The sequence below is a fragment of the Echinops telfairi genome, unplaced genomic scaffold, assembly GCF_000313985.2.
Source record: "Echinops telfairi isolate 266 unplaced genomic scaffold, ASM31398v2 ScPeMD7_7458;HRSCAF=8496, whole genome shotgun sequence".
Lineage (NCBI taxonomy): Eukaryota > Metazoa > Chordata > Mammalia > Afrosoricida > Tenrecidae > Echinops > Echinops telfairi.
This window is the reverse complement of record NW_022111358.1, coordinates 25,438,362-25,464,040: the sequence shown is the minus strand read 5'-3', so window position 1 is coordinate 25,464,040 and position 25,679 is coordinate 25,438,362. Positions and strand designations below refer to the sequence as shown.

General features: G+C 42.0%; 1 protein-coding gene and 1 non-coding gene across 2 annotated transcripts in view; both read right to left on the bottom strand.

Moving 5' to 3' along the window:
- Positions 1–25,679, bottom strand: part of SKAP1 (src kinase associated phosphoprotein 1) — a 329,530-nt gene that overhangs the window by 236,212 nt on the left and 67,639 nt on the right. Inside the window, exon 4 of the mRNA XM_045299317.1 lies at positions 15,779–15,895. Coding sequence (XP_045155252.1) covers positions 15,779–15,895 — 117 coding nt within the window. The remainder of the gene's footprint in view (positions 1–15,778; positions 15,896–25,679) is intronic.
- LOC115873014 lies at positions 11,697–11,803 on the bottom strand. Its single transcript, XR_004048189.1, has one exon. It is a non-coding gene; the product is annotated as a U6 spliceosomal RNA (small nuclear RNA).

Below are 25,679 nucleotides of genomic sequence, written 5' to 3'. Positions count from 1 at the left end.
AAAAAAACAAAGTCTAGTTGGGGAAACACTAGCTTTTAGGAAAAATTTAAGGAGAAGGGTGATTTATGGAATTTTCGCTCAAAGAGTAGTTCATACAACATCCAAAGACAGATGATATATTCATTGACTGACTGACAGGCACCATCTTGGAAATTTCATTCCCAAATTATTTAAAACATTTACTTTATATGTAAACGTAGATAAAATATCGTTTCAAAATTCATTACCCCAATAAAATTGCTTAATATTTAGAAAGTCTCTTCACATATTTTTGATAAATTATTGCTCTTACTACGTAGAAATGCTACCTGTAATGTGCTCTTGACAACTACCTCATGATTGCAGTTTGTCTTTTGTAAGTGCATATTTATTTTTGATTAGGTTTGTTATTTGAAAATATATTTTCTTCAATTTAACCCTTCCAGCTTTAAATCGCTGATAACATTTTTTAAAATAAAAATACTCACTCTTCTTTTAATGGAAGTTTTCTGGTTTAAGATGCAACATCTTACTCTGTTTTTTGCTGAATAGGCCGATTTTAATAATTTATTTTCACATCTTCTCGGGACACCCAGACTGTGAGCTGATAATTTAAGTGAGCCCCTTAAAATCCAGGAACTTTCCTATGATGAACTCATTAAAAACTATTTCAGAAACTTGGAATTTCGACAACAACATAAAATATCTGTTTTTTATCTTTTAAAAAATGACCGCTATATTTCATTTTAAAAGGATAGTAAAAGTTTCTTAATCAGAAACTTCTCGGGGATTTTTACCACATGGATTTACTGCCAGCCTGCTGCATCTGCCAGGCCAGTAACTCTGCCAGCCCACCTCAGTCAATAGCTCACATCAAGATGCCACGTTTTAAAAGTCTTCCTCATCAGGTAAATATTACAGGATCTATTCTTTTCTAACTCGGCAGATATAGCTCTCGTGGAGACATTTATGAGAGCAGAAAAGATTGAGGAAAAAATAAAATCCATACTGCTTTTGAGGTGTTTTCCTTTAAGTCCTTTATTGGAATTTCAATAATTCATTTAGCAGAGTGTGCAAAAATTTCATAGGAATCTTTTCTTAATTTTACACTTTTGCAATATATTGAAAATCATACCTGGCATGCTCTTATATCACTTGGACTGAAAAGCAGAATATGTTAGAATTATTGTGAGTGATAACTTGGGTAGGAGTTTAAGGACCATTATTATAAGTAAATCAGACAGAACTCAGTTTTCGCCTATTCTATATAAGAAAAGTAAACTTAAAGTTACGTAACTTTTTGCCTAGGTCTCGGCTTCTGCGGTGCTTGACTAGGGAGTTTGGATGTCCTGGTCAGAGAGTCAAACTGCAACAGTCAAACCGATGGAGGGGACACATCTCCTGAATCACTGTAACCATCCGCCGCAGACTGGAAACTGTGTCACCTGGACTCCCTCCAGGGGCAAAATTCAACAAAGCACCACTTGTACAATTCTGAGTATTTCCTCTTAACTAACTTCTTAAAAACCGACAAAGAATGTAGGAAAGAATAATTCTGGTTGAAGGAAGGCTACCATTAGCTATAAAATATAAGCACCTAAAAGTTAATCATTAATGTGTTCGTTTCTACTTATTTTTCCTAGATCTATTGAGTGGAGCAACCCAGCCTTCCTAAGTGAACTGGATTTAATGTCAACTTTTCCAACATAGTCCAACAGTCTACATTTCTTTGCATCTGATATGCACACTAACTATTCTGACAAGTATTATTTTCTCTTAGGAAAAGCTGAGACTTATGTAGCTGGGAAATGTCGTTTTTCTCCCCAAGTAAGAGAATCTATGTGTGTTATATCTGAGTAATGGATGAAACATAAAATGTTTGTATACTTATAGGTAAGAAATCACCGTTTGAAATGTTATCCACACAACAAATACAAAGCCGTAAAAAGTTTCCCACGTGTGTTTAATGAAAAGGAAATTTTATTAAATTCCATAGAAGGGAGAAAACATTTAAAATACTAACAACATAAAATTAAATTTAATATATTGTTTCTGAGGATGCAAATGTGCAAACTTTCCACGTGAAGAGCTCCTTGAATCGTTCTGGTATTTCTCAAGAAAATTAGTAAAATGTTTGCTTAATAGAGAAAGGAATTCATAATTACTAAGCATGAAAACAGGAAAGAGGAAGGAGTCTGTCTCACTCTCGATTTCAAATTGTGAAATAGTGATTTCAAAAAGAGACGTAACCAGAAGTCAGGTATAGTTTCCCAGGAAAAATTATTTTTGTTGATACGTGGACAATTCTCGTAACACCACGACAGACCATCGTGCACCTTCTGATGACCACACAAATCAAAGTAGAGCATTTCTATAGTATGCTCTTACTGGCTGTAATTGCTCAAGAGATGGGTACTTATAATTTCCCTAAATCTCCTCCTAAAAAAAGTACAGAATCTTAAAACTGACATTCGGGTTAATAAACGGATACCCTGGAATGACTTTTCCCATGACTCATGTAAAAACATATCTCTAATGGGGAAAGGTATACTTTATAAAGCTCTGTGAAATACATATGAGGAATTAAAAATCAACAGCCAAAGAATGTATATCAAGGAGCAATTCTATTTATTCATTACTACCAAACCAGTAGGGACACATGTGGTAGTATGTAGCACCGGTCGAGCGCATGGTCATTTTCTACTCAGATAAAAGTGCTCAGGGAGTTCTATGGAAGTGCATGATTTCATAAAACCCAAGAATTCCCTGGGGAAAAAACAACAGGCCAACCAGGTGTCGAGATGCCTGGCACATATCACAAATCAGGATGAGCAACGTAAGCTACTCTAGTTACAGGCAAATCTCTAAAACTTGGTCAAATTATTGGGAAAGACCAAAATTAGACTGTTCCTGAGAATAGCTGAATTTGTTAAATTTTGTCTTCAGGTGCTCATAGAAAACGTTATTACTAAAAATGAGTTCATATATAAGATTAAAGAGTTATTCACAAAAAATTTATTCACATCTTATTCACAGCATATCATTTAGTAAATATTAATTGACTTGCCTATTTTAAAAAATGCAACAGTTGTCACCACTTCAGGTAGGAAAGGAAAAAGAAAATCAATCAACACCACCAGTTTCCTATTTAGTACTTAAAATATTGTACCATCAGTCTCACTCATCTCCCCGTCACCAGCCCTTCTTTCATTTTGGCTTGCTATGCTTATACCACTTCTCTCTGGCAATCCCTCAATTAATGGCCTATTAAAAATTCGCTTGTGGGAAGAAAAAGACTCTATTTAAAACTAAAAAGTATGGTCACATTCAACTTATTTCTTGGAACTCTCAGAATTGCTCAACAGAACCCTATTTTCACCAGAACTCTCAGAATTGCTAAACAGAGCCCCGTTTTCACCAGAATGTCGCTGGACGCTACAGGCAATCAGACTTAACATGACTCAAAGTTTGAAAACGCCTCTAGTGTTTTAGGAGCCCTGGTGGTGCAGTAGCTACAGCACGCACCTGCTAACCCAAAAGTGCAGTTCACACCCACCAGCTGCCCCCAGGGCGAACACTGCAGAGACGTGCAGTCTTGGAAACCTGTGGGCACTTCTATTCTATCTACCTCTAGGGTCACTGTGATTCAGAGTCAACGTTGGGTGGCCGTCTTTTTTTTTTTTTTTTTTTCCCCAGGAAAAGTGCCTAATCTTCATCTCTTCGTTTCCATGGAAGTCATGACTAGCAACAGCTTTTCATGGGCGCTGGTTTAAAGACGAGCTATTGGAAGACAGAACGGCTGCGTCGAGTGTCTCTGTTACTTGTGGACACTGTTCTGCAGGCAACGCCCATGAGCTCATCTGTGTGCCCGTTCAGCCATCCTTTCGCTATTTGCTACGTCCTAGAGTTTTGTTACTGCTTCAAAATGTCTATCATGGAAAATAAGCTGTAAAACTAGTAAAACGTGTGGTTATAAGATATATAGTAAATCTGTTTAAACCTGTTAGAAATGCGAACCCTATCCATTTATAAATAGCAAAGACAACATATGTATAAATCTGGTTTAAATGCAGATAGGATTTGCCTTGGAAAATCTATTTAGGAATATAAAACCCTTCAGGTCATGGTTTTATTTGACTTATCCTTCCCTGACTTGGGCAACCATATGCTGAAATGATGACTGTGTGAAAATACGACCCTTCTGTTTATCGGGCATTAATAAAAAGAAAGAGGAGCAGGGATTTAGAATTCTGTCTCTAGATCACGCTGTGCATATATACTAATTTTTATTTTCATTCTTGAGTTTGCTCCCTATGCTACACGTTGGGAATTTATATATCTTTTCTTTCCTGCTTTTCACTAAATAAACAACCCCAAAAATCCAGCAACGCTCTAAAATAGTCTTTTCTTTTACCACAAGAGGGGGCTAGAGAATTCTGAACTCTTTCAAGGTCTATAAAACCCTCTTAACTGCTACTTTATAGACATTCAATTACAACAGGCCATAAGACATTAAGGCATTAAAATACACATATATTCCAACATATGCCAAAGCAAGCACTACTCGGCGCTGCCCACCAGATGATCACCATCAACAATATCAGATGAACCCTGAGGCGTCTCCTAGTGGTTTCTAGGAAGCGTTATGCTTAGTGCCTCCCTCCTAAGAGGCAGCAAGCTCTTGGATAGGTTACCCCCGTGGAATGAAAAATATCAAGAAGTGTGATTAAACACCCGGGGAGTGTAGGCTCTGACAGGGGCAGAGGGAGGTAAGGATTAGGAGAAGTGAAATTGATGTAGTTTGAACGCGAGCAGGCTCTGGGGAGAAATGCTCACGTCCTTAAATACCTTCTCAAAGTAACAATCTAAATGAATTAGGGGAATTATTCCGTCTCAGAAGATGGTATAGAAAAGAGCAGTGGGCTGAAACTAAGGAAGGAAAAGTTTAGGTTAGATATGAAGAATAAATTAGCGATAATAGTTGGGCGGGAAAAGATGTCCTGCAAAGGAAGGATCCCAAGCACAGTCGCTATATTTGATAATTAATTAAATGAGATATTAGTAAGAATGATGTGATTCATTAGAAGGGCTAGATTAGATAGCTGAAATGACACTCTCTAGACCCAACTCTGTTCATGGCCATTCATAAATGTCTCGCAATGATGATAATGATCATTTATAGATAGCAGAGCTCATAATCTCAGTTAACCCTATGTTTTGTTGGGTAAAACAAGACCTAGTACCCTAATAATAGATGAAATCATATCATTGATACGGAATATAATACTATCTGAAATCATATAATTTTAAAATTAATCATAGCAATGATAATTTATACCTTTCAGAGCATTTCATGAAAATACACCAAACTATTTAAATTATGTCCTGACAATTTCTAAAACTAGGTCTGTCAAAATTAGATAAAGACCTCGATAAATGAAAGTATCATGAATCACAACTCCCCTATAAATGCTGATCTTTTGCAAGCCAGATAAACCATTCAGTTTAGTGCTTCTCTCCCCCCCTCTCTTGCCCCCCACTAGTGCCAGAGGGGAGGAGTCCTGGTGGCAGAGCCGTTATGAGCTGGGCTGCTAACCTGACGGTCAGCAGTTCAAAACCACCAGCTGCTCTAAGGGAGAAAGACGGGGCTTTCTACTCTTGTCAAGAGGTGCAGCCTCATAAAACCAAAGGGGCCATTCTACCCTGTCGCTATGAGTTGACATGACTCGCTGGCAGTGGGCGTGGAGTGCGTAAGGAGCCCTGACGGCACAGTGGATTCTAAGGTGGGCTCCACAGGCAGGCCAGTTCGAACCCAGCAGCCGCACGAAGGGAGAAAGAGGAGGCTGCTACGCCCCTAATGATTCAGTCTCAGCATCCCGCCGGCGTGGGTCTCCTCTGCCCTACGGGGGCACTAGGAGTCGGCATCGGATCAGTGGAAGTGAATTTGGTCTTGTGAGTTTGAGAGCACCAGGATGTAAACTACTTAGCGCCCGATACTAAAAATAATAATAATAAAGAAAGCTGTCACGCAAGGTAGTTTGGGCATAAGTGTAATATAGCTAATGAATTCAATGCTTTCCCTAACAGATCACAATACCCTATCCTAACAAGTGCTTCCGTAACATTGCTTTAAGGAGCGTGATCAATGCTTCCTTTTTACTTGAAAAGTTCTGTTTTAGGTCCAAAGTATTTATGGTTACTAAAACGTAAAGAGCACCAAAGCATGACGGGTTGAAGGTGTATATGTAAAATTAATGAGGACCCGAATCCTCGCACAGACACTTGGCCTGAAGAAGTTTGTTGTATATTTTAAGGTGACCAGACGTCCTGCTTTTGGTGGGACAGTCCCAATTTTTAACAAATTTTCCCGCGTCCCGCGGTGTTTTAAAAAAGTCCCGATTTTTGGAAAGAATGCACGACAAGCTAGGGTAGACGGTTTTTGGCTGCCATGTGGCCATTTCGCCAGGATAGGAGTTTTATCAATGGTGTCCCGCTTGACCAATGTTAAAACCTGGTCACCTTATAATATTGATGCAAGAGTCCACCACATTTAAATGAACCTTGAAATTTTAAGGTAAACATGGCTAATGACTTTGCAGCTCGGGGAAGAAGAGTTTGGTGGTTCAAAACATCCTACGTGAGACTCCAGAACTTGGGAACTCTAGACAGGACTGCCTTGGGTAAGCTAGCCACCCTGGGGGGGCTTCCTGCACCTCTAGCAAGCAGGCGCTGCGTGTATACATTTACACTAACAAGCGAAACACGGCTTTTCATTTCATCGCCGGAAACAACAGGAGACGCCTTGAAGACTCATACACTAGAACTTCCGCATTGCCATTAGACTGGACGATGTTTCAACTTGACAAAGAAGGGAAGAAAATGTGAAACATTATGAAAGAACCTCGTTAGGTGCCAAGTCACTCAATTTCAAATCCACCATGTGCGGCTTAATGCAAACCATGGCTATTTTACCCCTCATGAAAGTGGAAGTTCAGGCTCCATCAGTGTTTGGCCTTACAAATAATGACTTTCCCCTCACGCTCCCCGTCTGGAAACGACGTCTGCACAGACTCTGGCTCAGCCCAGGTCAAAATGATCTCCACTGTCTTCCAAATGACTGCAAGTCTGGCCGATTGGTCTTCTCGGCAAACGGGTGCCAATCATCAGCACTCTGTATTCTGTGGGTGTCCAAGTCTTCTTTCTACAACTGGAAGAGGTGCACCCTAATCAAAGCAATCCCATTGTGTCTTTTTGTATCTTCCACCTAGCATCTGAAAGGGCTGAATAAGGGCACCCAGTGTGACCATTCAATAACTAACACGTCACTGGGAATATATTAAAAACCTGTGTGCCAAAAAAGACAACTGATCAATTCTAGATGAAATCAATTCAAAAGATTTCTTTTATGTTACTCAGATTCATAATTTTTTTAAAGGTCATTTTACTGGGGGCTCTTACAGCTCTTAGAACAATCCGTACATCAGTTGTATCCAGCATATTTGTACACATGTTGCCATCACCGTTTTCTAGACCTTTAGTTTCTGTTTGAGCCCTTGGGTCTGTTCATAATGCTTAACACTGATGAAGCCCTTCGTAAGGAGTCATTGTGGCACAGTGGGTTTCCAGTTGGGCTACTAACCACAAGGTCAGTAGTTCGGATCCACCATCTACTATAAGGGGAAAAGATGAGGCTTTCTGTCCTAGCTCTGTCCTATAGGGTCATTATGAGTCAGAATTGACTTCATGACAATGAGGCTGGCTTGGTTTTGTTATTGCTTTGCTGGGAATTCTTGACAAAATGTACTGCTGTCCAACCGTCCTGGGAAGAAAATGGAAGCAAGCGAGGCTTAAGTGCCTGACGAACTTCATTGGGACTTTTAAGAAACAGCTCAAGATCCAGGATCAGCTCTTCTGTAAAGCTGAAAAGCATGCTGGGACCATGCAAGGGAAGGCAAGCCCATCATCCCGTGGAAAGGAGCAGTGTGGGCGGGGAGAGGCCACTCCCAGGGAAGTGGTCTCCATTTAGGTACCGACTCTTCCACTCGCTAGCCCTAACCCTAGGGCCTACTAGACTGACTGGCATCGTTAGAATTTCGTTTTCCTCTTGTATAAAACAAAGGCGAGCTTCGTCCAGCTCTAACTCTCCATGCTTTTGTATGGAAACTTGGATGAACCCTATAAGGAGTCTGTGTAAGTGATAGAGCGTTGTGGGCAATCCCCAGCCACCAACATATGTGAGAGTGCTTGACTGGGCACTAGATGGAAGGCTAGAGTTTAAACAGGCACCAACAGCCCAATGATGCCGTGCGAAAGGATGAAAAATGGGCAGTTCATAGACAGATAATTGTTATTGTTTTTTTATTCTTCACAAAACATGTATAATCCTTGGTCATCATTTGTTTAAGTTATATAAATTACTGTCGACTTGGAAATCCAGTTTGTCATCTTCAACTGTGATTTATACCAGACTGTATAAACGACATGATGTCTTGGATCTAATAAGCCATTTATCCTCATGAAGGGGCCACTGCGATCCTGAGTGACAGGTTACTTACCCTTATCACAGTTAACTCGACCCCGAGTCTTTAATTCCTCTCAGGGATCGGAAACCCGATGGATTCACCTGAGGCCAGCAAAAACTTGTTCAGAAATCTACCATACTTGTGAAAGTCGGGGTTTTACTGTAGAACTCGGACTGTGCTCCCCAAACATTGACCCGGAAACAAGTTTTGTCCCGCAGTATGTGCCTCTTGACACACACACATGAACTTCCGTCAGGGTTGACAGGAGTCGCGTGCGTTTATTAAAGTATACCTGCTGGCAACAAAGAGGAAAGTAGCTGTCGGAAGAATAAAAAGCAATAAGATACACGGTGACTTAAATGTATGTATGTATATACGCATGTTGTTTACGTGTTTATATATGTCGAGAGGCAGTGTCTTCTATCAATTTCATTTACTTCCTATCATAAGATAAAGAAGAACTAAACACTCGGGTCTGGTCACAGCAGTTATGTAAGAAAGTCATGGGCCTGTGACCCCTTCGCGAGAAGGAAGCAAACGGCCCACTCTTTCTAGGTCATTCCCTCTTTCAGGCACTCGGAGCTCAATGACGGACTTGTCAGAGGCTTCTTACACTCCAAGGAAGACCGAAACACCCAACTCGCTGCGCCAGCTCGATTCCTGGTGGCCCGTGAGCTTCGGTGCAGAGCTGGGCTTCAAAGGGTTTCCAATGGCTCTGATCTGAGGAGCCTCCAGGTAGCTCTGAATTGCCAAATCTTGGCTCCTGGCCCAGAGTAAACTGTTCCTCCCTGAAAGATGCATAGTTTCCTTCAAAGCTGTCAGCAAGCTTCAGCCTAAGATTTAGACGGATGGTAACGTCACGTGTCTCTAAGCCCTGCCTCCTTACTTCATAGAACTCAGCAGACACTTTAAGAAGGGCAATGTATGTGCTCCGTGAAATCATACGAATGGCTGGTAAAGCAGACGGTCATCAGCAAAGAGGAAGCCCTCCCGTGAGGTGGGCTGGCACGGTGGCCGCAACAATGGGTTTAAACATCACAGCCATCGTGAGGACGGTTCGGGCCTGGGCAGCACGCTCATTCTGTGGGACATGGGGTCGTTGTAACAGCCGCAAATAACTCAAACCTGGTGGGAACAAATACTTTTATGCTTATTTGAAGTCTGTCTGGGTGCGCTAAGTAGATTTTGAAGAAAAAAACACCTAGTTTAATAAGTAGAAGTTCTAGGAATAGGACTTCAGCTCAATAAGAGGAATAAGAATTGTGAAACAATTAGAGCGGTATAAAAACCAAAGCCTCACTGTTTTCGGGTCAGTCCTGACCCCCGGACCCTACTGAACAGAGTAGGACCACCCACGGAGTCCCAGGCTGTCACCTTTTGGAAAGCAAATTGTCACATCTTTCTCTCGCAGAGCAGCGGGGGGGCTCAAACCACTGACCTTTAGGTTAGCAGCCAAGCATTTTAACTTCTGCGCCACTTGGGCCCCTTTGAGGTCATATAAACTCTAAAACTCACTGCCGTCCAGTTAATGCAGACTCATATCAACCCCCCCTCCCCCCACGGTGGGTTCCCAAGCTTCTGACTGTTTGGGGGAGTACAAAGCCCAGTCTTTCTCCCGTGGAACCACTCAGGTGGTTTTGAACTGTCAACCATGCGGATTGCAGCCCAGCGGGTAACCCCTACGTCACCAGGCTTCCTAAGTAGTACATAATATGACCTTGAAAATGTTTACATAAAGTATGAAAAAACGGATACATCCCTATCTAGAATTGGCTATTGTAACAGTTTCAACAACAGACAAAAGCGTAAGCTAGGAAACAATATACCTGAATACTATTACAAACCCCCCATATGAAGACTATTCAGGAAACCTTCCTGGATTACACGGAACACATGAACGTACAGTGATGGTGCATCATACCTCCAAGGGCGTCTCAAACAGTCTAGAGAACGACACAGGGCAGCCCTTGCCCAAGGAGCAGGCTCGGGAAGGAGCGAGAATGAAGGGGGATGGAAACGGGATGGAAGCGGGAAGAGTGCTACTGCGGACGCTTCAATATCATGAATCAAAATACGCATGGATTGCGTCATAGAAAGTCCATTTGCCCTGTGAACTTTTACTGAAACCACAGCAACGCATGTTTTAAGGCGGGGGGGACAGCCCAAAGAATCAAAATGCAGACTTTGTTCTTGGATTCTAATATAATAAAATTGGAAATCAATCATTTTAAAAGGCTTAAGAATCCACAGAAACTAAGACAAGACAGAAAACAAACACGGCTCCTAAATCACACCTCGGTTAAAGGGAATGCTCACGAAGGGAATTAGGAAACACTTAGAAGTTCAGAGGAAAGCAGCTAAGAGTACTTTGAACTTGCAGATACGTTATTGAAGGGAATCCAAACAGTTGTGCAAGTCTTTGTGGAAAACACTGTAAGATTTGGTTTTTCTTAAAAAAGTAGCACTTAGAGGACAAGTTTTAGTTTCTAATGTCTTTATTCTAAAAATCAACTTTCTGTGCAAAGGAAAAGCAGTAGGAGTGAGAGATGCTCAGCCCACCAAGTGGCCGTCTGCAGGGACAAGCACCCACTACTCAGAGCTCTGGGGGAAGCCGCAGCTTTGGGTTCTGTTCTAATTCCAACCCCACTCCCACCCCCACCCCTCGAATTACACATGCTACTGGTGGCCAAATCACTCTCCCCAAACCTCGAATTCCTTATCTATAAAATGAGGATGATTGTATCTTCCCCACAGCGTGGCTATCAGAAGCAAATGAATAACCCATAAAAACCATTCCACCCAGTCTTGTAAGCACACCAGAAAAGGCTGCCCTACTAGATCTTATGAGTCCCTTCAACTCCTTAAGTCGTTGTTTCTGACTCGGGTACAATGAAGTCGACGAGAAACGTGAATCCCAGCCGTAAAATCAAATCAAGAAAGTAAACTTTCTTTTCTACTTCATAGTACTAAAAACATTACCTTAAAATACAGTCGTCTCTAGTATTTCGTTCCCATTATAAAAGTCCAAAGAGATCAACAAAAAGTCTATTATAATTATCTATACTCTTCCATCTAAATTTGACTTGTATTTCAAGACTAAAATGAAAGCAGGAGGGAAATGTTAAGTCCTGAAACTAAAGCTGCACACAATGAACTTGCTTTACTTTCAGCATCTTCTCTCTGTATTTTTTTTTTTTTAATATGGAACGCTTCACGAATTTGCGTGTCATCCTTGCGCAGGGGCCATGCTAATCTTCTCTGTATCGTTCCAATTTTAGTATATGTGCTGCTGACGCGAGCACCTCTCTGTGAGTATTTTTAATGTACTTTTCCGAAGAAACACCGGCTGAAACTAAACACTAGTAGCCCTTCTTTTAATGAGTCTGCAATTCTTCTAAATCAAATGGCACCTGTTTACCAACAATAAGCTCTTCTCCTCGCTGTTAGTCTGCTTCGCAGCTGCCCCCACGGCTCCCCTTTTCAAACACTCTCCTGCCTCCCTTCCTCCTGGAGAACGAAGCCCTCGCTACCCCTCAGCATTCCCAGGTAAACACAAGCCCATTTCCCTTTGCTTTTTAGAAAGGGATCGCCGTCCAAGATCCGGTCATTCATCCTTTGCATGTGATCGTTGTATCTATAGGAATCTATGACAAAAAAGAATATACGACAATATCTCCTTGTGGATTTTCGGTGGCTTCATTTACAAAACAATTTTATTTTTCTCCTTCTTCCAGAAGGAGTCACACTCTACCCTGTTTACGCACAGTCACTTCCTCCCTGCACCTCCACGCCCCTCTGTGCTCTCTATCGGGCTAGTGAAAGATAGATGTGCACGCCGTCCAATTCTTTATATGGATTGAACATTGACAGCAAAGGGATCGTGGGCCTTTGTGACGAGGTGATTTTGGTAAAGTTATTGCACTCAGTGTTTCTTACTAAAATTTCCCCTTCAATATACTGGAAACTACGACTCTCTAGGAGTAAATGTTTGAACGCCACTACTTGTTCGTAAACTTTCAGTCCCTATGGGAAGGTTGTGCCCCCGTGGACATCTCCCAGCGTCCAGCCTGTCGCCCTTACACTGCAGGCATTCCCAAAGTAAACCAAGGAAGAATTGTGATTACGCAGCAACACACGCGTGCTGTTAGGCCTGGGTTGGCCTGTAACCGTGGTTTTCTTTCTTCTCCTTCTTCTGTGTATCTGGCCAAGTTTCTACCTTCTTCTACATCTCTTTGTAGTTTTCACAAAAGCATGACCCAAACACGCCACGCACCGTGATTATGACTTCTCATCCCAAACGTCATTGGGGGGAAGGGTCAGACCGAGGGCCCAGCTGTAATTGTGACTTTAGGACACTGCTCTGCTAATTCCAAAAAATTTTCATCACAAGGAAGGTTGGAAAATATTTTTCTTCCTAAAGGATCAACTTTGCTGGTCACCAGCAAATGAACATGGTGAATTGATCTTTGTTCATTTTCTGCTTATTCATAATGCATCTCCCCAACGTTAGCAGTAAACCCCACGGCAGGGACTATGTTTCCTTTGTCACTGCATAGTGACTGCCAACTTAGCAGTGTACCTTGCTTTAGGCTCTCTGAAATACAATTTTGTTAAAATAATGAATAAGCAGCAAATCAAGCGTAATCCTTATCTACAGTGGTAAAATGTAATTAAATAGGAAATGAAACTTACTCAAAATTCTAACATCTTTATAGCCTTTCTTTAATTTCACAGGAAATGCATGTACCTTTATCTTTCAGGTGGAAGAAAAAAACACGTATTGAGCTTCCTGTATGTCAGATACTCAGACATTGTGCTAGATTCAATGCTTAGCAAAAACTCATTTCGAAACGCTATCTCGATACCTCTACCACTGACTATGTTACTTTTAGCTTTTAAGTACAGAACTAAAAACAAAAGTCTTTTAAGAATTTAATATTAAAAATATAGTTTGCACTTCTCTTAGGGGGACTACTATAAAAACAAAGTTTTTCACTTTAAGTTCTTCCAGAGAATAAGGCTCTATGGCTCTTTCAACACTGATTTTTTAAAATTCAATATATTTAATGGCAATACGTTGTGTGCCTAAATAGCCTTAATCAAAATATTTACAACATCAATCCATCTTTTAGTATAACTCAGGTCAGAATACTGGAATGATTAAGAGAAGCCATCCTACAACTTAGGTATAAATTCTAGCCCTACTAGCTAACAGCTGTATAAATGTAGGTAAATTAACTTCTCTGGGTCCCAGGGTCCAAATCTTCAAAATGAGGCCACCCCTAGCACCTACCTCTTAGGACTTTACTCAGGATTAAATGATAATATGTGTGAATTGTTTGGAATACAAATATTAAGTGTACACAAGTCAAATGTTCAGCTAGAAATTTATGAGGGTACTGAGCTTTTAGGGACTGAGTTGGGGCCTTTCCCTCTTCAACACCCAAATGACCATCGACTGCAGTTATGTGAGTCCCGGCCATGGTGGTCTTGGGCCACTAACTACACATCAACAGTTCAAACCCACCAGCTGCTCCACGGGAGAAAGACAAGGCTGCCTGCTTCCACAAAGATTCCAGATTCCGAGGGTCTCTCTGAGTTGGGATTGCCTCCAGGGCTGTGGGTTTGCCTATTTGCTTCTTTGTTTTTGTTTATACACATTTTATTTTCTAGATAAAATTTAACGTGTCTCCACGTTCTTACCCTCATAGTATCTGTTAGTTGGTCCTTCACAGAATCGCCTCTTCTCATTTTATGCTTAACTGCAGGCCAAGAAGCTAAAGCACTGTCCTGGTCGGACACCTGTAAGAGGCGGAGTCCCAGGACGGCCTTCCCAAGAATAATGCACGGAAGCGATGGCTGGAGACGCAGCGACATCTATCTCCATTTAGAGGTCTTTCTGGTTTTCGTACTGTGTTCTCAGCTGCGTTTCGGAAAGTTGGAAATGCCAAATAAGTTACCTATGGGCTAACGAGGCACTATTGTTAAAATTCTCCCAAGCATTGGATTAATCAAAAAAACAAATGAAAGGTTGGTTTCTCCATGCTTTGCACTGTTAATCTTCAACAATCACCAAGCAGTTGCCGGTGTAATTATTAAGCTCTCAATCCATGCAACGTTTTTAGTTGCATGAGTTGACCCACATAATGCTGTAGTTACAGATCTCAAACTTGGAAACCCTCGCCTGGGCTGGTCTACAATAATCAGGCAAAATATAATGTGTCTGCATGGTTGAACTGGAAGCGCCAATGAGATTGTCAATTTGGGGAAAGGAGGCAAAGTGTGAATCATTAAAAAAGTTGGATGAAATAACAATTAATGAATAAATTAATGGAAAGAAAAGGGAAACAGGGACTTGAATGCTTACAAAACAGCAAAGTTATAGGGAAATTGGGAGGGAAAAGAAATGGAAACTTTACAAATGAATCATGAGAACTAGGAAATGAGTTACCAATTTTGATCCCACCCCCAAGTGAGCAGTCTGCTTCTAATTTAATATTCCATCTAATAACTTCTCTACCATTTTCCACCCCTTGGGAAAGGCACGAGAGAGATTTTGACAAGACACTCATGTGCGTCGGTGATGATCAAACCTGTTCAAGTGGCCAGGCACCAAAAGAGACCCTTGAGAGATGCAGACAAGGGCCTGACACTGGCAGCCACCAGACCCAAATCCTTAAAACAGTGTAGCTTTTGTTAACAATTCATATATATTTTGCATTCTACCCTGTTACACACCCATGTGTGTTTTAACAGTTGACTCATTTAACCCCTCCCTTTCTCAAAACTTCAAGTACAACTGATGCCCCACGAAGATTTGCCTTGTGGTGCCTGTGACTGCTTTCCCTTCTGGACCAACCCCAACCCCATCCAGGGTGCGCACAGCATGAGCGAAAACAGCATCCTGCTCCAATGTGATGAGCACGCGGGTCTCCAATGATCCACCATACAGTCATCATCTAATAACCACTGCCCGGATGCTTCCGATTCCTATGCAACTCGATAAAGCTAAGAAATCTGAAAGCAGAGTACGTCGCAATCTTAAGATGCCCTCTTAGCTTCTGAGCTACGGTTCTTATTTAAAAAGATCAATAATGATGTCTTCTCGCTCCATCGTGGAATTAGCATTTCCTTAAATGCATGAACCTCAGAAGCATTGGATCACCCAGGGGGATCAGCACCGCAAAACACCAATAGCTCTCCTGTGCAGATTAGTGATGATCAATCTAGAGGAGGCAGCTTCAGCTGGGCGCCAAATGACGCCCGGTGACACTCACCCTCATCCTGATAATCGGGCAGGAAAGGTGCATCTGACATGAGGGAGGGGCCGTGAGCTCCACTGGGATTATCATCAGAGCTGTCCTGTCCCAGGTAACCATCAGCTTGGTCTCCTCCTGGGGGACAAAGAGAAAGAAAACAAGGTCATTCTTTGGGTAGCTTTATGAAAGTATTTGTAGATCTTCCTGGTATTCTCTTATACACACACACACACACACACACACACACACACTAACTGGTGGACAGAGTCACCATCCATTAACATATAAGAAACAAATTTAAGACACTCACAAACTAACTTACTCGATGTAAAATTTTTCATTCAACTAACTAAAGGTTAGCTTTGACTCTTATCTTAAAGCGGGGAGACCCATTGGCACTAAGCAGAAACTTCTCTACGGTATTCCACCTAAAACAGCAACGTAACTAGGTAAGTAAGTATTCTCATACACGGTGTTTGCACTAATTACAGTCTTTATCCTGAATGCCTTTTTCTCTTTCTGTTAGCAAAGGAGTAATATGAAGAGTTAATTTTTTATAATAAAACACGATGCAGTAGGGTCCACATTCTTTTCTTCCCTGAAAAATAAGAGAGGCGAAAACAGGGAGAAGCTAGACTCTGCTGGCTTCTACTCCTATTTAAATCATCACTTGTTTCGCAACCTTAAGAAAGTTATCTCTTTGTAATTCTAGTTTACAGCCTATGCAACTGACCTCTGAGGAATTCTAAAAGCCCCAAGAAAGTAATATTTGTTCTGTAAAATGGCTTTGATACAAGTTAATGTATATGCAATACTGAATTATGCAATTAAAACACGGCTAATCTCTTTTGGGTGTTTCCAACATACATTGGATCGTATTCTGTGAGAGTGGCCTGTGCTATCAGGCTACTTTAAAAGGTTTCAGACGGAAGATGTTAGCTCACTCAGAAACCGGAAGAAAAGGCTCTGCATTGCAAATGGCTTCCCTTAAAATCCCCCAAACAGAAGCGCTGCCTGTAAGAGGGCATCCACAGCTGCTCCGTTCCTTCCACAAACACGTAAAGGGTATTTTCAACGGAATCTAATATTATCTGAAATACTAATTTCCAAAGGCAATCACTAATAGTAATCGCAGTAAACATTGTAGCATTTGGGCCCTGGATTTCAACGAGGGAGCAGTGAAAGCAACAGCCTACATAGAGTTTGTATTGCCTCCTTTAAAGGTTTATGTCCTACAATTAAACGAGAATGGCGACTGTATTCTCTCGTCATAAATTAGCTCATCCTATCTAGTCTCCTGTGCAAAGGTTCAGGATAGGTAGATATGTCCGTGGGTGAGTTGAACACCTGCAGATACAAGACTTTAGAAATAAATTGTGGTTTACGGTGGGAAAGAAAAGTAAAAAATTTAACAGCTCACAGGACTGTGGCTGGCAGAAGCCAGAAGAGCGCGCCCCGTGGTTAGCTCAGAACAGAACCCTTATGGGTGCGCTGACAGCTTCACTGTGCAATTTTCACTACGATCAGAAAAAAGCTCTCAAAGACCGAACGGAGGGTTAAAATGCTCAAATTTCACATCACTGTAAACGTACGGAAATTATATTACCGGCAGGATCTCAATGGACTGCCCAACAGGTAGAGCGAGAGTGAGCTGTTAGGTTAAACAGAGGTTTTAAATTTTTAGTCAAGAAAATCCATTAAAATACAGCTATTGTAGCAGTTTGCGGTGCCGAATGAAAGTTAACACTTATAAGAGACACTAAACATTATTTAATAACTGAACCATGTCTTTGCTTATTTCAGAAATTTGGTAAATCTGCCACTAAAGGGAAAAAGAAAAAGACTTATTCTTCCTACAATATTCCAAACTTGAAAAACAGAAAAAAAGTAAACCAGAAAGTTTCATTATCAATTGATGTATGGAATGTTCTAAGAGCTGTAAGAGCCCCCCAATAAAATGATTTTTTAAAAGTCTCATTTTGTTGTACTGTTCTTCTAATTGACTTTTCATTTCGTAATCATTTAAACCCATGAAAGTATGAACAACGATAGTACAGCGTTCCTTCAGTGCGTCAACATCTCGTCCTAACGTGTATGTCAAGAACCCTGGTGGAGTCTGGTTATCCTTTGGGATGCTAATCTCAAGGTCAGCAGTTTGGACCTGCCGGCCACTCCTTCAGAGAGAGAGAGAGAGAGAGGAGGCTTTCCACTCCTATCAAAAGTGACAGTCTCAGAAACTCACAGGGACAGTCTCTCCCTGTCCTACGGGGTAAGATTCAGATTCATATTTTGACATGCTTCGACTCGATGGCAGTCAGGACATCTGGCAAAGCCACCGAGCTGGAACAGCCGTTCAACACACTTTCTTTGGATTTCGCCCGCTATTCTCACTCGTGCCTTTTTCCTATTTCAGGATCCCATCCCAGGTGTAAGACTGAATTCAGGGCCTCTGTTTTGAAAGGCTCACCCTAAATACCCGCCTGGTTTGAGCCCTTGCTAGACTAACCCCAGATGGACACGTTGACCCCACATGCGTCCTACAGTCCCTGAGTACAGCTCCCCAAGGTGGGTCTTCACAATCACCCCATGTCCTTCCGCGACAAGGCCAGGCCTTCCTCAAGCGTGCACCACCAAAGGTGTGCGCCTGAGCGCGGCACAAAGGGAGTCGGTGTTAGTACTGACAACGACCGCGGGGAAGGACGCCTTCAAAAGTGTGGTTTACACTCAAGTGTAATGAGTTCCTGACGAGAGAGCGGTTGTTATACATGTTTTCAGTGTCAGAGCAAGTGGTCCAACTCCCTTGGGCATACAAAAACAAGTCTCTAACACTCAACAAAACAGACACTCCCGCATAATTAAAATGATGCCAACTATGGAAGATGCGTGGGTGCGAGGTTTTCTACAAGACCCAGCAACCACTGTCGGCATTTGGGATTTGAGTTTAGAACACTGTTTTCCCTACCACGTAACTGCAAGTCTTCTCTACATGTCCCGGTAGCTCTGGCAATCCCCGTTCGGAGTGGCCACCCCCCAAGTCCAGTGAGCTCAGACACACATGGCCGCAAGCTCGAGGACAGACACTGCCAATCAGGGCTTCAGAGCCCCACCTGCTTCAGGTGGCTTCCTCACAAGCAAGAACCATTGCCACTGGAGACCGACTTTTCCACCGCCACTCAGGCAGAATCAATATGTTTCTATCCAGATATATACTGCAGCACACCATATCTCCATGAATCACATCCACTACCTCAGTCCTTTCTCTTTGTATTTCCAAACACTATCTGGGGCAACTATATTTAGGGTTCACCTGCTATCCTAAGCGTCCTAAGAATTGGGCGCCGAGTCCGCTCCTTAGTATTTTCAGTGGCAGGGTCTCCGCCGAGCAGCGTGCTAAGGGGACTCACAGGGGTGATTTCTCTACTGTTCTTTCCTGAGAGTCAAACTGAATTTCATCCATGCTCCTCAGAGAGGTGAGCTGTGGGTTTCTGAGGGTTTCTGTGGGCTGGAACAGAAGGATAGAGCAGCTTTGTGTCAGGTGTAAGGTAATTATTCGCTAGGGTTTCTGCACTGTTTGTTTTTATTCCCTGTGCTTTCATTAGCAGCTAATGAGTTCCCCCTCAATTCGGAAACAATAGCTCGGCCACTAGAAGTTGGCTTTTTCTGTTATCGATTCAACCAGCTGTTGCTGCTTCATAAACTTTATGGAGAAGTGAATGAAGCTGCTAAGAACTTTCATTTCCGAATTCAATTCCAAGGAAAACAGAGGGGGCAAACGACCCATCGTGATGTTCTTCTGATAACTATTTTGACTCACAGCAAACAAGTCTGGTCGGACCTGGCAGGTCCTATTTAGGGCCCCAGACAGGGCACCTCACCAATAAAACTAGAAAGAAACAGAAAAAGACAGGAAGCAGTTTAAGCATCACACACACACACACACACAAAGGAAAATAATAAATAGCACAGTATATAAATATGTTTGCTTAGTCAATATGTAAAGGCTCACTGCTTTTTACATGTCATATATCCCTCATGCTTTCTCTTTTAGTTAATTGTGAGCTACATGGTTTACTCGCAGCCGCAACCAGCAGATGGAGGTAAATAATATACGCGACTATGGTTTACAACTTTCTAGGGTTTGCTCAAACTTCGCCAATTACCTTTAGCTAAAATAAGAAAATTGAAATGAATGTAGAATTATTTTCAATTGGTTAGTTTGTGCTTTATTGTGTTGGGGTTGGAAGGGGGCAAAAGACTTCTGACTACTTAAGATAGAATTCATGAACAACACAACCTCCTTTAGACTAATAAGTCCTTACTAAAATGTTACATACAAAGCCCCTTGATCCAAATCCTGTAGTTCTCACGCGTGGTAGCATTACTACGGCCATGGTTCCATGGGGCAATTTGCTGTTCATGCAGTTCACAAAGTTAACCTAGTAAGACGAGCACAACAGTAGCACATCGGTCCTTGCGCCAGCGATTGACTACAGCGTCCAGCTGAAGAAGAATCTTGAGCCAGATGTGTCCATCTTTGGGCAATGTCACCCATTTGTAAATATGAAGTCATTCCAAAAGTACTGCTACAAAACAATAAGAATGTATTGGGCAAAAACACCAAAATACAAAACTCTTGTTTCTCAACATGCCTCCATCTAGGGCTACCCGCTTGTGAGGGTGTCCTTCCAGTTCTCCAGCCCCGCCCCGAAGAAGGCAGGGCTCTCTGCTTGCTACTCTGTCAGACTGGCAGCTTGGGCATCCTCCAGGGACTCGGATCTTGTTCCTTTGATATGTCCTTGGAGTTTGGGGGACAAAAAGAAGTCAGAAGGGGGAGGGGACCTGGGCTATAAGGTGGACAGGGTTACCCTACATTTTTATAGGCTAACCTTTGCTAGCCTCAAAGAAAAACTAGGCGAATTGCTGGCATGAAAGAAATATATGCGAGTATATATTCTAGGCAACATTCCTGGCCTTTTCCGCATCAACGAACGTTTCCATTTTCTTAAAACTTCCTCATAAAGCCGCATGGCTGTGCGGTGTCCTTCAGGAGAATCGATGACGATGGCCCGTGAGGAAGCCCTGAAACAGGTAGCCACTTGCTGAGCTGACCTCTCTGCCGGGAGATTACTGACCGGCAGACCTCCCCGGAAGGCCTTGTTTTGATTGGACCTTATTTTGGAAGGGACCCTAATGAGACCGAGACAAGTCTTTCAGTATTACTGAAAGAATTTGTCTGCAGCCATCCTCGGATCACAGAGACATGTTTGAGCACATTTCCTTTGTGTTAGCCTGTCCGTGCATGAAGTGAAATCCTAGGAGCGATACTTTTTGGCTTACGTCTATTTGCAACACCAAAGTTTGGTCAACACGCCCATGCTAAACGACACATTTTCCTTCTCACACTCATGCCCTAAAAAATGTACGGCGTTTCCCACAGAGGTTCACTGGTTTCTAAATATCCTTTTAGATTTGCGTGGTTAGCTCTTGTGATTAATCCACATCTCGTGAAGGTCTCAAATTTTTCTCTGTTTTATACAGGGTGACTTTCTGCCATTAAAAAAGAAACGCCCCTGCATATCCATAACTCAATGTATAAACATTCTTTTTCTCTCAAGGCCCGCGCACCGAGTGTCATTAAGACGGCAGGAAAAATGACAGGCCAGGCAAAGGAAGTTTCTATTCATCACTCTTTTCAAAAGTTGCTCCTATTAGTCTCTTGACTGCATCTTAATGCAGTCTAAGAGGACATTTTAAAACTTAGGATACCAAAAAACCACCAACCCCCCTGTTGGCGAGTCAATTTGACTCGTCGAACCTGCCGTCTGGGCTTCCTCCCACGGGCTGTGAGTCTTTATGGGGGCAGCCTGCCACCACCTTCTCCCACACAGCACACTAGTGGGTTCAAACCGCCAAACTTCACAAACCACCGGGCGACCAGGGCTCCTTCAGCAGAGGGGACTATTTCCTGATCACAAACTATACTACGGTTTTTAATTTGTTCTCGTTTTTAATGTATTCTGGTTTCTTTTGGATTGAGGTTGCTATCTGTTTTACTTTACTATTGCTGTTAGTTTAGTTTGTTTTTTTTAATTTCTGTATATGAAATCCAAGAAAGGTAAATCTATAGAGATGGGAACTGGATGAATGGCTCTTTGGAGGCATGGCTGGGGAGGATGAGAGGAAACGGGGAGCTCAGAACAAGAAAGAAGAACATGTTCTGAAACTGACTGGGGATGACTGTACAACTCCTCTTGATGTGATCCAGCTACTGCGTTGTGCGATGTCTGAATTCTGTGCCAATAGAACTGCTAAAAAACTAATTATACTGAGAATAACAGATTTCTTAAGAACCTTTGGGGACCCCATTTTCTGAAGCCTCTGATCAGAAGTAAAATAAACTAAACGTGATGTTCTTGGAGCATTGATTGTGCATGTTAACAATCAAAAGGGCAGCACAGTTTAATAATTATACCAAAATGAACTACTCCCAATGGTGGACTGAACAGCAAAATGCCCTTTGAGCCAATTGGAATATCTCCCTCCTCCTCGCTCCCTTCCACCCACATCTTCCCCGCTTCCTTTCATGAAAATAGTGAGCTCGGGGACCGTGTGGTGGGTTACACACTGGGCGACTATGCAGTTCAAAACCACAGCCACTCAGTGGGAGAAAGCTGCAGCATTCTGCTCTCATAAAGATTTATAATCTCTGAACCCCAAAAGGAGTTCTATTCTGTCCTGCGGGGAGCTGTGATTTGATGGCAGTTGGTCTGTTTTCCCCCAAGATGAAGGTCCTCTGTGATGCAGTTCTCCGTTTTGACCAGTAGGGTGAGCTGCAGTGCATCGCATCATCCGACTTCTTTAAAAAAAACAAACCACACACACAAAAAAACACTCCACTAGCGATCCCCTCTGCTCTTTCCTCACGCCCCAGAAAATGCTGAGATTCTTAACTCTTCTTAGTCTTCCCCCAAAAAGGCTAATTCCTAGCCATTAACAAACTGGAAGGCTGGCAGTAACAAATACATACTAGACAATTGTACCTATGACGATGCACACACACTTCATAAAGCAAATTCCAGCCTGTCAGCGATCATTCCCACTCTCCTCTAACCCTCTTCGTCTGCAACTGTTAGTGGTCAGCTGGCCCTGGCATGGAGCCTGCTGAGGTAGAGTATTTTCCATCGTAATGAGATTCTGGGAGAACTGAAAACTGGTAAACCAAGGCTTCTGATACTATGTGCATAAATACTGTAAACAGATTAGATCTTGGGATAATTCCTTCATGTTTTCGTTTTCCTTGGACCACTGCATCCCTCCCTAGTCCTTAAATCTTTTCGTGATGCTATTCTATGGAATTTCCAGCATGTCCTCAGTTATAGAGGAGAAAGCAATAATATACTGTATATGGTTATAGCATAATATGTAATAACATATAATAATAATATAGATTGATATATTAATCTAATAACTTACTAAACTCTTCGTGTACTATCTCATTTAATCCTACAGATAATCATGTGGTGTGTCATTACCCTAAAGCTACATATGAAGAAGTTTAGATAGAGAGAGGGATGAAGTAAGTCACTTGAGCGACTCATGAGTGTTATAGCCAGGCCTTGAACCTACCGTGTCTGATTACTAAGTCTTTGTTCTAACCCACTGAGCTGTACAGTGTCCGAGCCTGTTTGCTATACACAGTATAATCATTAGTAAGTAAATGATTTGAATGGCTTGAATTTATGACAATCTTTAAAATGATCGCTTTTGTTTCAATCAAGAAAGCATAATCAGAAGTATAGATGGCCAGTGTTAATAGTAGTAATAGTCATAATGCTAAGTATGGCAACTGTAATTGATAAAGCCCAGTGTGCCCAATGACTTGGTCAGGAGGGGGCTGGGCCATTTCAGCGTTTCCCTTTTAAATATTTCCATTTCACTCACCAGGTCACTAAATTCATAAAGTACAGCAATCAACTCTTGGACTTGTGCAATGCAGCGTTCTGAGGCTCACAGATCCCAAACTCATTTATGCTATAGAAAAGTCCCCGGATATTTCCCTATTTTTCCTTGTGTTTTCAGGAATTTAATAACACATATCCAAGTATTTTATATTAGTGCTGTTATAGTGGTTTCTTAAATAGCACTTTTTGATATGAATTTTAGGCTTACAAAATTTAATGCGATTCTTTTAGGCTTAGTCGGGTCAATATGTTTTTTAAATTCCCAGCACTTTCTGTTCAATCCCATTGGATCCTGAGTATTTTGATCCTGTTTCATTAAAAAAGAATCAACCTGCTCCATGTCTAAGTAGAGTTTAGACCTGGCTTGGTTAAAGAAAGCATTTTCTTGCTGACGCTATTATGCCTTAAATCTCGGGACGGGAAAATGCTTTGAAAGATATATAACAGCACATGAAAGAAGCCATTTTGCTCCTATGAGCTCATTTTGGTTTCTCCTCTCAGCTTTTTTCCCTCTTCTGTCCCCCAACAAATGATAGCTGATTCTAGCCCGGTACCCACTTCTAATCCTGATGGATTTAGGAGAATAGTGGACTGACATACCCACTAAGAAACTTTTCAGGGAAACTATGCGGGCAACTGGATCCCAATATTCTGTCAAAGAACACTAGATCTAAAGACATGAGAACCTTGTTCTTCTCTGATTTAGAGAACATAGATACATAGGATAAAAGTTTTATCAACGTCTAAGGAGTAAAAATAAAACAATGCATAATAAAGAGTGGGTTATGGGTAAGATTGGCAGGCCTGAAAATGTAAACCTGCTTTTAACCAAATCAAGAAAGGGTGAGAGTTCACTGCTAGCACTCGGGGTTTCCCCACACGTTACCCAATCCCAAACAGGGAATCTGTGAATAGTGTGTGTGGGGTGACAACACTCCAAACCTCTCACGGGGCATGAGTCAGTTCAATGTCTGGGCTCTTCCGGGGCCCAAGTTTCCCATGGAAAAGCAGGTTCTTATTTAATTCTTTTCTTCATTTAATTTTTGTATTCCGAGATCATTAGCACAAGCAAAAATGCCCAAATCTTAAAGAATTAAGGGCATCGCTTTTAAGTTAGAGAATAATGGTCTCATGAACTTTTTCTGTCAAACCGTTGAGGAGGACATGCAGGCTCATGTGACTGGCTCTTCCACGCTTTCTTCTCAAGAATTAGCAGTACGGGGGCATTTTACTTTACACATCCTATAAATGCCCTGACCACCCCACTCCGGAGGAAGGGGCTGTTGAGAACTGTATGCACCGCTTTAAAACGTTCCTTTTTACAGCTGAGCAATCTTCCGTTGTATGGAAATACGGCATTCCTTCCTGCATCTGCTGATGGTCATTTGGGCTGTTTCCACTTGGGGGCAATTATGGGTAGGGGTGCACCTGTTCAAGTTCATGCTCTCTTCCTTTGGGGTAGGTGACAAGGAGTGGAATTGCTGGATCTGGTAGTAACCCTAGGTTTACCTGACTAAGAAAAAACCCAACCGCAGTAGCGCATCGCTTTACACGACTATCAGCAGTATACGAAGACTCCATTTTCTCCACACGCTTGTTACTACTTGTTGCTTTCTGGGTTGGTTTTGTTTTTTTAATTACTACTATGGACATGAGGAGCCCTGGTGATCAATGGCTACGCACTGGGCTGCGAGTCTCATGGTCGGCAGTTTGGAAACACCAGCAGCTCCTGGGAGAGACTGGACTTTCTACTCCCATAAACAGTTACAGGCTGGACAACCCACCGGGGGGTCGGGATGAGGCGGCGCTGACAAGACGGCAGTGCGTCTTTTTTCTCACTGTGGACATGCTAGTGGTGAGAAGAGCTCTTTCTTTTTTTTTAAATTTCATGCGTATTCTCTTCGTATTGTAAATATTGATTACATTGAAAATGTCAATTACTGTCAAATGTTTTAACT